The 15071-nt window shown below is 41.5% G+C and overlaps 1 protein-coding gene and 1 long non-coding RNA gene across 2 annotated transcripts in view; one reads left to right on the top strand and one right to left on the bottom strand.

Annotated features, from left to right (window-relative positions):
• The window catches only part of TENM1 (teneurin transmembrane protein 1), a 292675-nt gene extending 287667 nt beyond the window's left edge, over positions 1–5008 (top strand). The window contains 3 exon segments of the mRNA XM_042479300.1: positions 1103–2323; positions 2878–3020; positions 4250–5008. Coding sequence (XP_042335234.1) covers positions 1103–2323; positions 2878–3020; positions 4250–5008 — 2123 coding nt within the window.
• LOC121936756 lies at positions 2027–12930 on the bottom strand. Its single transcript, XR_006105026.1, has 4 exons — positions 12341–12930; positions 9889–10072; positions 4550–7447; positions 2027–2163 (listed from the first exon to the last, which is right to left on the bottom strand). It is a non-coding gene; the product is annotated as an uncharacterized LOC121936756 (long non-coding RNA).
• Between the last annotated feature and the right edge of the window lie 2141 nt (positions 12931–15071).

Raw genomic sequence — 15071 nt, 5'->3', positions numbered from 1 at the left:
CGTTAAAAGAAAACAACAGAGGAAACAGTGTGGAGGCAAAGGCAATGGTAGCAGTGCTAAAAGAGAAAAGGATGAGGGAGAAAGAGAGGGAGAGAAAGAGAGATATTGAGATAAAGACATGGAGACGGTGATAGCAGAGATATGATAAAGAGATGGAGCCAGAGATAAAGAGACAGAGATATAGAGATGGAGATGGAGAGGAAGAAATGGAGACAGAGATAAGAAAATGGAGATGAGATAGATGTCACGTGGGGACCCAACTGGGTGTCACCTCTCTTCACTGCACCCCCTCAATGATGCCATGATGGTATAGCGGTTTGAGCCATGGACTGTGATTCTGGAGCACAGGATTCGAATCTTGGCTCGAGCATATAAATCCACTGGGTGATCTTGAGCAAGTCACAGTCTCTCGGCCAGTCTGACAGCAAACCCTGTGTGAAAAAACTTGCCAAGAAAACCCCATGATAGGTTCCTCTTAGGTTCACCATACGTTGGAAATGCCTTGATGGCACGCAACAACAACAACAACAACATGGCATTTCCATATAGACCAGTGGTCCCCAAACTGTGCTCTTTAAGGGATTTTGGACTTCAGCTCCTAAAATATTGGCCAACATGTCTAAGGCTTCTGGGAGCTGAAGTCCAAAATCTCTTAAAGGGCACAGTTTGGGCACCACTGATATAAACTAAGATAAGATTTTTTTTTCCCCTAATGCACTGGAAACCTATTGGCAATCGAAATTGATGATATTGGAATTGGATGGACCAATGGTTTGAGTCAAAGGTACCTAACCTTTTATAGTTTTTGTGGGTTTTTCAGGCTATGAGGCCGTGTTCTAGAAGAGTTTTTTCCTGAGGTTTTGCCAGTAGTTGTGGCTAGCATCTTCACAAAAAAACTATGGATGCTAGCTATGAAAGCCTTTGACTTCACATTCCTAAGATGTATTTGCCAGTATTTGCCAGAGCTGTATACTCTCTAATACTAACTTAGCTTGTATTAATATCCAAAACCCTTTTCTCTCTTCTTTTTTTAAAATCTAATTCAATGTAAAGCTCATGTGCGCTCCTCTCTTTTTCCATGTCCTATGTTCTGTGCATTTAGGCCCACTTATTGGTCGCCAGATATTCCGATTTAGCGAAGAGGGTCTTGTGAATGCCAGGTTTGACTACAGTTACAACAACTTCCGCGTGACAAGCATGCAAGCCATGATAAACGAAACTCCTCTTCCCATCGATTTGTATCGCTATGTGGATGTCTCTGGGAAGACTGAACAATTTGGGAAGTTCAGCGTCATCAATTACGACTTAAACCAAGTCATAACCACCACCATGATGAAGCATACCAAAATTTTTAGCGCCAATGGCCAAGTGATCGAAGTGCAATATGAAATCCTTAAATCCATAGCCTACTGGATGACCATTCAGTATGACAATATGGGCCGCATGGTCATTTGTGATATACGCGTAGGAGTAGATGCCAACATCACAAGGTATTTTTATGAATACGATGCTGATGGCCAGCTTCAGACGGTTTCGGTGAATGATAAGACCCAGTGGCGTTACAGCTATGACCTGAATGGGAATATTAATTTACTTAGCCATGGAAACAGCGCAAGGCTTACTCCTCTGAGGTATGACCTTAGGGATCGCATCACCAGACTTGGAGACATTCAGTATAAAATGGACGAAGATGGTTTTCTCAAGCAAAGAGGGAACGACATCTTTGAGTACAGCTCCAATGGTTTCCTGACCAAAGCTTACAACAGGATCGTTGGGTGGACAATCCAGTATTACTACGATGGTCTTGGGCGGCGAGTTGCCAGTAAGACCAGTTTGGGACAGCACCTCCAGTTCTTTTATGCCGACCTCTCCAACCCAGTAAGAGTAACTCATTTGTACAATCATAGTAGTTCAGAGATAACGTCCCTGTATTATGACCTCCAGGGTCACTTGATAGCTATGGAATTAAGCAGCGGTGAAGAATACTACGTCGCTTGTGACAACACGGGTACGCCTTTGGCTGTCTTCAGTAGCCGAGGCCAAGTGATAAAGGAGATTCTGTACACGCCTTATGGGGAGATCTATCAGGACACTAATTCAGATTTCGAAGTCGTCATTGGTTTTCATGGAGGACTGTATGATCCACTGACGAAACTGGTGCACCTGGGACAAAGAGATTACGATGTCATTGCTGGGCGCTGGACAACACCAAGCCATCACATCTGGGAAGAACTGAAGAATGTCCCCAAACCATTCAGTCTGTATGCATTCAAAAACAACTACCCAGCGGGCAAGATTCAAGATGTGGCTAAATATACAACAGGTACAGTACTTATTAAATGAAGACGAAATACATAATTGTGATCAAACCCTGGCACAATGGGATGAGGATGTTTTAGTCTCCCTGGTGCAACTCTTGCAGAATTGACACAGAAGTAAGCCTACCATGTAGTCCTTCTGGGGCTGTATCCACATCACAGAATTAATGCAGTTTGACACCACTTTAATTGCTATGGCTCCATGCTATGGAAATCTCTGTCAGATAGCTCTAGTATCACAACAAACTACCAATCCTAAAATCCCATAACATTGAGCCATGGCATTTTAAAGCAGTGTCCCACTGCATTAATTCTCAATATGGCAGCAGCACAAGACAATTTTCACCTCCAGAATGGCTTTTAAAAAGTACCATATCCACATTGTTTTCTTATGCAATAAAACCAGTACTCTCCAGTACCATGTCCACGTTTTTTTTCTTATGCTCCAGATCACTGATCTAGGATCTTGGCCGATATATTTAATGTTTTCAGGGCTTTTATTTTGATTCCATGGTTCTGGTGTTCAACATATTAACGGCATTCTTTATTTTATTTTCAGACATTGGAAGTTGGCTTGAATTGTTTGGGTTTCAACTCCACAATGTCCTTCCTGGATTCCCCAAACCAGAGATGGATGCTTTAGAAACAACATATGAACTGGTACAGCTTCAAACAAAGACCCAGGAATGGGATCCTGGAAAGGTTCGCACAAATAAATATTTCAGCTTTTGCTTGCTTTATGTTCTACTTTTCACCCAAAATGGGTTTCAAAAGTGGCTTACAAGTTAAAATGAAATAGCTAAAACTATATGGAATTGCAGTGTATGCAACAACATTAATATTGAATTCAGCTGACCATTTTCTCCCCCAGAGTGCCTCATATTTAACACTAATGTGGTGCATAGTCTTAGTGTGGCCCTCTCCATGATGGGGACAAATAGCTTTGCCAAATGAATTTTAATTCTGAGAGCCAGCATGGACAAGTGGTCTGAGCATTGGGCTATGACTCTAGAGAACAGGGCTCAAATCGCTGCTCAGCCATGGTAACCCACTGGGTGTCCTTTGGCAAGTCACACTCTCACATCCTCAGAATACACATCTGGACTCAAAGCATCCACTGTTGTGCCATTTTTCATAAGTCATCAGTTTTCATTCAACATAACTTTGAATCAAGGAGGAAGTCATGTGGCCTTCCAGATGTTGTCCCTTGGCTACTTTCAGCATTTCTTATCTTTGTCAGTGCTGGCTAAGGACTGCTGGGACTTGCAGTCCAACCAAGGCTGCATGATGTCTACCCTTGATCAGTTTGCATGTATTTGCACAAGGATGCCAGTTGCTGTGAATTATGTACATTGTAGCCAAAATCCTATGTCATGCTTGCGTAGCATTAATGTACGTTCACCGAGTTACACAGTAGTTGCCTTACAACACCCTCCTTCTAGATGCCAACATTGTGCAGTCAACTGGGTATCTGCTGGTGTGCCTGCTTATTGTCGCATTGTGAAATGAGGAATGCACAGTGGCCATGTTTGCAGTTCCTGGGAACCAAGTAGTCCCTTGAAAGAAACTGATGAATAGTGACAAACTAGCCAAGCATGCCTAATGGCATACCTGGAATCATCTTGGTTAATCCCAACTAGAGTAAACTCATCAAAACAATTACTGAATGGTAAATCAACACATAGATTAATCCATTTGATTCAAAGGCTCTACTCAGGTCAGGATTAGCAATAGGCTTGTGAAACTGCTTATGCAGCCATAAACTGAAAATATCCATTCCACAAAGGCTAGGAAAATACAAGTGCATATGTACCACAAACACACATGTATGATACCATCAAGATTTCAGCCTGAATAAACTATGTACTGTGTTTATGTAACAGAAATATTAAAACCTTTGTGTTGCATATGATTTCTTCCCTCCTTTCCAGACTATACTTGGCATTCAGTGTGAACTACAAAAGCAGCTCAGAAACTTCATTTCCTTGGACCAGTTGCCCATGACCCCCAAGTACAGTGACGGGAGATGTGTGGAGCAAGCCAAGCAGCCCAGATTTGCTGCCGTCCCCTCGGTTTTTGGGAAAGGCATCAAATTTGCCATCAAGGATGGCTTGGTGACGGCCGATGTCATTGGGGTCGCCAACGAGGACAGCCGGCGCATTGCCGCCATCCTCAACAACGCCCACTACCTGGAGGACCTCCATTTTACCATCGATGGGCGAGATACGCACTACTTCATCAAGCTTGGGTCTTTGGAGGAGGACCTGGCGGTGATAGGCAACACCGGGGGACGACGGATTTTGGAGAATGGCGTCAACGTCACTGTGTCTCAAATGACTTCTGTCATCAATGGGAGGACTAGAAGGTTTGCCGATATCCAGCTCCAGCATGGTTCTTTGTGCTTCAACGTTCGGTACGGGACAACTGTAGAAGAAGAGAAGAACCATGTCTTGGAGATAGCCAGGCAGAGAGCTGTAGCTCAGGCTTGGACTAGGGAACAGAGACGTCTCCAAGATGGAGAAGAAGGTATTAGGGTTTGGACAGAAGGGGAAAAGCAGCAGCTTCTGAGCACAGGGAAAGTACAGGGCTACGACGGATATTTTGTTTTATCTGTGGAGCAGTATCTGGAACTCTCTGACAGTGCCAACAACATTCACTTCATGAGACAGAGCGAAATAGGCAGGAGGTAACAGACAAACAGACGCGCAATCTCTGCCTTTGCATCACCAAAGACTGCCTGTTTTTAACAAAAGGAAAACAAAACAAAAAAAACATTAAGTAAAAGTTTATTGTATTGGTTTTTCTAGATCAGAACTCTGTGTATATATAAATATAGAGGGGGGGGAAACATATCCAACTGCCTTTAAATGTGACAGAAGATGGTATTTTAATATAGTTTGTTTAAACTCTTTGGGAGACGGTGAGGATTTTTAGTTCTGGGATGGCTGCGTTCAACGTTTGGAAGCAGCGTTCCCAGTGTCAAACTCTCATTCGGAAATAGTTCACAAGGGTGAAGTATTTATAACACGACCCTATCCATGTCTACTCGGAAATCAATCCCACTAAGCCCAATGGGGCTTACTCCCAGGGAAATGAGTACAGGATCGCAGCGTTTGTGTGCTCTCCCTTCCCTTCTTCAGGACCTGGTTTCTTGATTTTAATAGATACATGTAACATGTCTGTGGTTGCGTCAGTGCCCATTATCTCTTGATGTAATACACAACCCATCACCAAGAAGTCTGCACAAACTATACTTTCCATGAGAGTTTTGGGGACTCATATCTCGTTTTCGATTTATGCCAGCAAGGAAGAAACAAGAGCTTGGAAAGGAATTATTTTGGACTATGCCTCCCAGCATCCCCCAACCACCATAACCATGGTCAGTGCTGGTTGGGAGATTTGAGGAATTACAGTCCAGAAAGAAAGAGAACGAACGAGCGAATGAATAAAAGAACGAAATACTAATACTAATCTAATTTTCATGTCCCTTAGCTTGGAGTCACTTGCAAATAAATCATTTTTTAGCCATTGCTTTATAGGATGGAGAGTTTTGCTGTGCAGGCAGCTAAAAAGGGACAAGTCAGGATTTTGGGAACAGGAGCATCGCTAACAATTATGTTCACAAATGTGACACAGGAGGATGTGTCATAAAGTAGGGGTTTATCTGCAACTGACAGAGGAGATACCGGTTGGTAACTGAAATGCACCCTCCTTTAAGCTCAAAAATGTTGTCATGCCACAACTTATAGTTGTCTATTGCAAAGGTGGGGTGTTTGTTTGACCTTCTCAATGTCCTGGAATTCAACTCACAGAGGCACCAGCCAGCAAGGTCACTTAGAAGGGGTTATGGGAGATGTTGTCCAAAATATCTGGAGGCTCAAAATTTCCCCACTCCTGCTATTTTAGGATACTCTGCCGCCAAAACAAAAATGTACGTTCCAGGTTTTAAGCACATTAAGTCATTCTCCGTTTCCATCAACACCAATCACAGAAGGTTGTGATTTATTTATTTTTTTGCTTCGGTACAGAAGCATTACCAGAATGGATAAAATGTTTTGGTTTTGCACTACTCTGAAATGAATGGTTGCCGGGTCAGACTTGGTGCAAATGAGGGCCTGTTCATATGTTGGAATGGGAATGCTCAGAAATGGGGGCCTAAATCCTATTCTTAGTTCCAGTTAGAGGACATGCATATACTTGTCTGCACACAGTCTAGGGAGGATACGAGAATTCGTCAGTTTTCCAATTTGGGTTGAATTTGGGTTTCCTAACCCTTCACAAAACATGTGTGGTTGTTTGTTATTCACAAAATAAACTACACGGTTTTGGAAACTGCACAGGGGTTTTAAAAACTGTGCCATTTTGCTGTAAAAAAAAACCCTCTATGCTCACAGTTTTTTTCACTATGCACAGAAAACTGCATTGCTTTCTGGGGGCAGGGACCATCCACTTAGGTTTTGTTTCAAGGCTTACTTGGGAAAAGTGCAAATACTATGGAGAAGGGTTTGATATAGTGGCTTCACCCTTTGCCAGTCTGAACGTTGCGCACACCAAATGTTACGTACCAAGAAAAGAAAAGAGCTGTATTCTTTACCGGTTGAACTGAATTTTGGACAAACCAGTTTGGTACACAGCAGGGAAAGAAACCTGAGCCAACTGAAGCTTCAGCATTTGCCAGTTTGAATATTCCACAATTTCCTTTCCGTGTGGAAAGCTGCGCGTTTTTTCTGTTTCTATGCCAAATGCTGTGAAGTTTCGGGAAAGCTATGCAGATTTCTGGGCAAACTGTGCAACGTTTCTAGAAAGGCTGCACAGTTTGTGTCTATGGAAGAGGGATTCCTAGGTGTCCCAAAGCTATGGGACAAAATATTTTCGATGTCTGTTGAGAATCAGAAAAAACTGAGATACCGTCCCTAACAGAAATACAAGTTATTCAACATGGTCATATGAACTGGCCCTGTGTATGAATGTATATTTCTAGCATAAGCAGGAGAGTGGTAACGAGGAATGTGCAGCCCTTTGGATGTCATTGACTTTAGTTCCCATCAGTTCGATCTGGCCTACCTAGAGATGAGGGATGATGGGATCTGCAGTCCAACAAAATCCGGAGGACGACATCTTCCATGTCCCTGCAGGATGAGGATTAAGTTGCTTGGTGTGCACTAAGCATGTATTAGGTGCAATGAGGATATATTGAAATAACCAATGTTCATGTTTCCTTGAGCTGAGGACAGCTTATTTAAGTCTCATGGAACATACAGTAGTCTAGGATGACCATGGTTATGAAAATCAGATCAGCGTCTACCAAATAACAATGGTATTTTGGTTCTCCTGTACCTGCTGTTAGTCATCTAGGTCCTGGGTGTTTTTGGAGACAGAATAACAAAGAGATGCGTGCCCCAAAGAAGTTACATTCATGTTTGAACTTTGTTATGGGCTAAAATAGAAAATGCCAAATTGTGATCAAATTCAATAATCCCAATTGGACCCCAATCTATTTCTCCGCTAGTAACTCTGATCTGATGACTGCTTCCCACGAAAAACAGGAGAATTAGACTATGGAATTTCAGATCCATAAAATCTGCACTTTTAAATCCTTAGAAACGCCACTTCTGGACTTTATTTACGTAGGAAGTGTGTCGATGATATATTTGATCGCTGATCTCAGAGGTTAACACTCGTAACTTTGCTTATGATTTAAGCAAACCTCCTGATCAAACTTTCCATGAACTGAAGGTATCCTTTACCCAAAGCTTTAAAGCACCAGAAGAAACAAAGGTTTTGAAAATCTCTTACTAAATAGTTATTAGCCGGAACTGTGCATTTCTAGTATGTAATACGTATTATGTTAGCTTGTGCCTTGAGTTCCTTACAGTTATATTTGTATTATATGCGGAAAATGCACTTTATATGACTGTCCACGGAGGGTTTTTAACGCTGCCTTGAATGTCGTCCGTTTTTGTTCTTATGCCAAAAGCTCATAAAGTCAAATAGGTTACATGGGGTATTTTCCCCCTCCTTTGGCATGTACAAGTGAATCAAGAGAATCGCCCGGGTGTGTTTTGTAGGAATGGTTTGGCATAGAAATTTGGGGGGGCTCTAAAATAAATAACTGTGTCATCAGATTCTGGTGGTATAAGAGAAAATGTTTTTATCATGTCTGCTTCTGAAATTCAAGGAAAGGAAATGTATGGCGTCATTTATAAACCAGGTCATGTCATGTTGCGCCAGGCTTTTTTTCAATGCATATGGAAGAGGGTCATGCGGAACAATAAACAAAATCATAAATAAATAAATAAATAAATAAAATTATTAATTAATTATTAACAAAATAAGTAAAGAAAGGAGATTTAATATTAAAGCCGCATATTTAGGGTGCATCCAGACTGCACACATTATTTTAATGTCTTGGGGAAAATGGGAGTATAAATTTGGATGGAGGCAAAATGGAGGCATTGTCCCCCAGTAAAAATTCTCCCCCCTCCATGACATTTCCCTTCAGTCCCCAGATTTCTAGCATTGCAGAGAATGAGACGCTGAAAGTCATTCAAATCTTTGGTTTGCCCTGTTTGCATTTCCTTGGTCACTTTGCCTGCTCCTTTTCTTTGGACTCCTAAGCTGAGTTTGTATAATGCTCAACTGACATCGCTAGAAATCTGGGAATGAAATAAAATTTCGGGGGGCAGGGAGAGTATTCTTATTTGGGGGATATTTACTCTTCCCCTTCCCATAGCTACACCCTGGGATACATTTCTTGAGACAATATACATCCTAGAGAATCATTCTGGCACATTGGTGTTTGCCATTTCTGTAGGAACAATTTGCCTGTCACCGAGTTGGAAGTTCATCCAATCCAACTGCAAGAAAACTGCTCCTAAAGCATCTCTGAGACGCAGCTTTTGCTTCAATATCCCCCTGAAGGGGGATATTTCCTGGACCACATTCATTTGTCAGGAAATACGTTTATGCCATTTAAAGCTGTGAGGGTCTCATGTACCTTGTATAGTCAGTTGTTGCAGATATTCTTGCCACTCCCGGTCTATTAGTTGACCTGGTTTCCCTATACCCTGTAGACTTAATGCAGTTTGGCACCACTTTAACTGCCATAGCAATAGCACTTACATTTCTATATCACTTAATAGTGAACTCAGTACTCTTTAAGCAGTTTACAATCTGTAAGCCAATTTCCCCCAACAAGCTGGGTACTCATTTTAGTAACCTATGAAAGGATGGAAGGTTGAGTCAACCTTGGAGCCCTGGGATCAAACTCATAACCTTGTGGCTGCAGTATGGGCATTTAACCACTGCGCCACTAGGGCTCCATGCTATGGCATTCTGGGATTTGTAATTTTGTGAGGTCTTTAGCTGTCTCTCTCAGATGCCACAACAAACTACAAACCACCAGGTTCCATAGGATGGAGCCATGGCAGTAAAAGTGATGTCAAACTGCATTAATTCTGCAGTGTGGCAGCAGGCGAAGTTTAATTGTGGCAGCAGAGGCACTTGAATTTCTCAGTGGTGTTATGGTTGTGAACATACCTAAGAGAGGTGCTTAGTGAAGTATACTTACCTAAGTAGCTGACAGAGAATACAGGCCATTGATATTGTCTCCTGCTTTCTCTGCACCAGGTGATATCCTAAGAATGGCAAGAATGTTTTTGACTTACATTCTGCTTCAAATCACACTCGACTGTTGTGGCTTTTGGCAGAATCCCATTGAAGACAGAATTGTGGACCTTTTTACACATGCCTAGCTGGAAACAGGATATCAGATTGTGGTAATTATTCATGAATTTAGTTGCTTGGCTAAGTTTTTCTTTTCTTTCCCCCCCCCAGCATTTTGCACAAAAGAGTAAATGACCCAAAGAGGGGACAATATTAAAAGGAGCATCCTAACTAGCAATTAAATAAACAGCCTTTACATTGGGATGCACTAAGGGTTTTTGTCTGGTTGCAGTGACAATGGAACCTAAGCCTATAGCTGCTAGTAGCTGACCGAGGCGTTGTCTTAGAATATGAGCAAATATTCCAAGTGTTAGAGAATGTCATCATAGGAGTTTATCACACGAAAGAGATTGAGAATTGATCCTGTGAACATCCCGGAAAAATCACGCAGTTACACAAAACGATTTCACACGACGTTGCACAAAACCCGCCATAAAAGTGGTCACGAAGAAACATTAATGCGCATCTCTTCTGGCCAGCTACGCCGGTGAGCCATCTCTGGAGCCCCTCGTGACAATACATTTCTGATCATCCCTTTATTTGCACAATTGCATGTGCAATTACTCGCCATTTTTGCTTTATTTGCGAGATGCTTTAAATGCACTTTAATCTCTCTCTTTAATGCCGAAATTAGCCCCAGTGTGATAAACTCCTTGTTGTTCTTTTCGCACACCATTTGAAGGACTAGAGGGGTTTTGTGTGCAAAGGAAAGGAGAGTGAGGATAGGAATCCTTGGCGAAGAGGTTTCTTGTAAAGAAGGGAAATGGAAAGTAGGATGGCTAAAGAGTAATGCAGACACAGTTGGTAATGCTTCAAGAAATAAGGACCTGAAGGAAAGGTTGGCATAAGAGGCAGAAGTTTTAGGAGAGACTGGAGGAAAGGGATGGCAACTCTAAGGAAACTTCACAGGACAGGAGAAAGAGGATTAGGAAAGGCTGGATTCAAACTTCATGATGTTCTTATACCAGTGGTTCCCAACCTGTGGGTCGGGACCCCTTTGGGGGTCAAATGACCCGTTCATGGGGGTCACCTAAGACCATTGGAAAACACCTATTTAATTACAGTTATGAAGTAGCAATGAAAATAATTTCATGGGTTTGGGTCACCACAACATGAGGAACTGTATTAAAGGGTTGCGGCATTAGGAAGGTTGGGAACCACTGTCCTATACTTTTTAAGTGTATCACAGAAAGGAAATCTTTACAATTGCATTCCCCTTCTGAGACCTGTTATTTAGCACTATTATGATCCCACTTTAACTGCCATGGGTGCATCCTATGGAGTCCTGGGTTTTGTAGTTTGGGGAGGAACAAGAGAAGCTTTCTGGATGATTCCTTGGAACCATGCAACCATGGCAGTTAAAGTGGAATTGTCAGGTTAAAATTGTATCATCATCTTGAAATTCCCGATATTCTCAATTAAACAGGTGTTTAGGAGGTACATAATCCTTCCTAGAATATGTTCAGACACAACAGAAACTCTAGAGTGGATGTGTGCATGTGTGTGTGTGTGTGTGTGCATGCACACATGTCTGTGTGCTTGTGAATGTGAAAGAGTTGAGGGGATGATGGGTGGATGGATAGTTGTATTTATTTTATTATTTATTTATGTAAAGGGGAGGCTGCTGCACTTTCTTACTCACAATCTTAGAATTGGGAGAGACCCCAAAGGCCATCCAGTTCGACCCCATTCTGCCATGCAAGAACACACCATCAAAGCACCCCTGACAGATGGCCATCCAAAAACCTCCAAAGAAGGAGACCATCAAGCCAGTGTAGTCAGCTAACCTTGCTCTGGATTGCTGCCCTTCAAAGACCAGAGTAAAAAATGCGTGACCCTCTGGATGTGGTTGGACTGCAACTCCCATCATCCTTAGCCAACACAGCAGTGAAGAATGCTAGGAGCTGCAATCCAAATAACTTCTGTAGGGCCAGGTGCTCTTTATCCCTTTGAAAGGAAGGAGGCAAGGCCCCTGTGAATGTTGCACGACGGCAACATGTCCAGCAAAGTTTCCAACGCAGTTCCAAGACGTTGCTGAGCAAGTTAAGAATGAGGGCAAGCAAAAGAATAATAGAATAATAATATGAAGTCAAAAGCTTTCGTGGCCGGCATCCATAGTTTTGTTGTGGGTTTTTTGGACCATGTGGCCATGTTCGAGAAGAGTTTCTTTCTGACGTTTCGCCAGCATCTGTGGCTGGCATCTTCAGCGAATGTGGCTGCCACAGATGCTGGCGAACATGGCCACATAGCCCGAAAATCCCACAAATAACTAATAATACCTTAGAGAGGGAAGGTACCTAAAGGGTCATCTAGTCGAACCCTTTGCCATGTAGGAATGCACAATCTTGAAAGGTGCCCATCCAACCTGTGCTTAGAGACCTCCAAAGCGGGAGCATCGATTACCCTCCGAAGCAATCTTGAGGCAGCTCTTTAAAGAAATTCCTCCTAACATTTAGGTGGGATCCCTCATAATTCAAATCCGTTGGTTCTCGTTGTAGTATCTGGAGCGACAGACCTGGAACATATTTATGTAGAAGATGCCAAATGTTGCCAAATACATTAGGTACATGTGTCCCATCGTCCGCGCTCCTTCCATTACCCTTTCCCAATATATAGCCTAGCGTCGTATACAGACCTCAAGACAAAGTGATGATGATAATCCCGTTCAGGTTCATTGTGGGTTTTGTTCTTGGTCCATGCCACTTTATCCGTGGAAGAGAATGTGTTTGCCGGTTTACAACCTTTCCTTAGATTTAGTGGTGAACATTAGCCTCTTGATAAACATTAACTATATCCAAGTGTGTCCTTGGCAACATTTCGGACGTCTGACGGACTTCCATGTTGCAACAAGCAAAGCGTTGACAAACCCAAAACGCAAATCCTAGCATACGGTGTTTACGTCAATCTTAATTTCTCAACGTTTCTAATCTTAACCAAGATCGTCGTATATAAACGGCCTGGACTTTGTGGCTAGGAAGTCATAGGTCCCGGTTTCGAATCCTTGCTCTCGAGGCGGGAGGGATATTGTACAGGTTTTATGTCCGATGGCTGCGGTGAAATGGTTCGTTGCATTTCTTTTTGCTCTGGTTTTCGGCCCAGAAGCATGTATTTTCTACCAAAAATAAACAAATAAACAAAAACAAAACCATTACGACAACCTGCTGTAAATAGGACGAGTTAATATACGACCGTGTTGACATTTGAAAGACAAAAGTACTTTGAATATTTCGTTTTTAAAAAATAAAGTTGCAAAGAATTAACCGAAGAGTGGCTTGTTTTTTGTGGGTTGCTGCTGTTGGGTGTAATGGCGGCAACGGACCCGATGCGCATCTCCTATGGACACAAAAATGAGTGCGAACGCTGCCTTGGTTTACTTCTTCAGACCCATGGAGTCCGGTTCTTTCTCACAGTTAAGTCTCCAAGGTACTACAAGGTTCCTCAGCCTTGTATCCTTCCGTAGGTCGCTACTATGAGTACCCTGGAGCAAAAAATAAGCCGGGATGCTCCAACTCAAGGCGGAAAATGCACACCGTCGCACCGGCACATAAGCAGCCCTGCGTCGGTATGGGACTGTGGCAAGGCAAAAGATGCGACCGCCAGTAATGCAATGGATGTAATTGCAACATACACATAATAGACAGTCCCATAGAGGAGCATGGGGAACCTCCATGATGTGCCGTGCTTTGAATGTTGGGCTGTGACTCTGGATTAGGGTTGCCATGATTCTCTACCACAAACCGGGACAAAACGTAGGACAAAATTTAGACCAAAACGCGGGACAATTGCAGGATAAAATTTTAGCCCGAAACGTAGGACATTTAAGAAAAAACGGAGGACCTTAAATGTCCTACATTTGGGGCTAAATTTTATCCTACAATTGTTCCGCGTTTCGGTCTAAATTTTGTCCTACGTTTTGTGGTAGAGAATTATGGCAACCCTACAGTCTGGACATAAAAGTGATCAAAGTACAGCCGGCTTTGAGCCTGGGCAGAAATAACAGGGCACATAGTTGCGCCATGTGTGCCCTGTGTGCCGCCACGAGCATGCGCCCCATTATTTTCTATGGTGTTTGGGCATACACTCTTTTCCCCATATGGTAATATAGTTACTTTTACTGGTTCAGTGGGTCCTTGCTATTCGCCGGGGTTTGGCTGCAAGGTCCTCCGTGGGTCACAAAATTGGTGGATGCTCAAGTCTCATTGAATAGAATGGCATCGCAAAATGGTGTCCCTTATATAAAGTGGAAAATCGAGGTTTGGGATTTGGGATGTATACCTTTTTTTGGAACATTGTCAAACCGTGGATAAAAAATCCATGTAGAAGAAGGGCCAACTGTGTGTGTGTGTAGATAGATAGATAGATAGATAGTATACTACATACACTATATAATAATGATAATGATAATGATTTATTTATAGCCAGTCGAATCACGAAGAATCAGGGCAGGTTACGACAGTAAAGAAATTGCACAACAATTAACAATAAGGATAATAACGACATAAGAAATCACAATAGCAATAAATAGTAAAAAAGACCATATAGTGTGTGTGTGTGTGTGTGTGTGTGTCTATATATATATATATATATATATATATATATATCCAATAATAACAACATAAGAAATCACAATAGCAATAAATAGTAAAAAAGAATATATAGTACTATATATAGTACTAAATATTTTAATGTATTAATATATAATAACATAGTTATAAAAATAATATAGTTTCTTTCACTGGATATACATATATAAATAGATAATTATACTATTTATATTATATTACTACATTACTATAACTATATATTACAATACATTATATATATATTACATATGATTATATTTATAGCTATATTAACATATTATATATATATATATATATATATATATATATATAAATACATATAAATATTTATATAAAATATATAAAATATAGTTATAAAAGTAATATAGTTACTTTTACGGGCTATATATATATATATATAATTATACTGTTTATATTATATTCCTAATTACTATTACTATATATT

The sequence above is a fragment of the Sceloporus undulatus genome, chromosome 7, assembly GCF_019175285.1.
Source record: "Sceloporus undulatus isolate JIND9_A2432 ecotype Alabama chromosome 7, SceUnd_v1.1, whole genome shotgun sequence".
Lineage (NCBI taxonomy): Eukaryota > Metazoa > Chordata > Lepidosauria > Squamata > Phrynosomatidae > Sceloporus > Sceloporus undulatus.
This window is presented reverse-complemented; position numbering and strand designations above follow the sequence as displayed.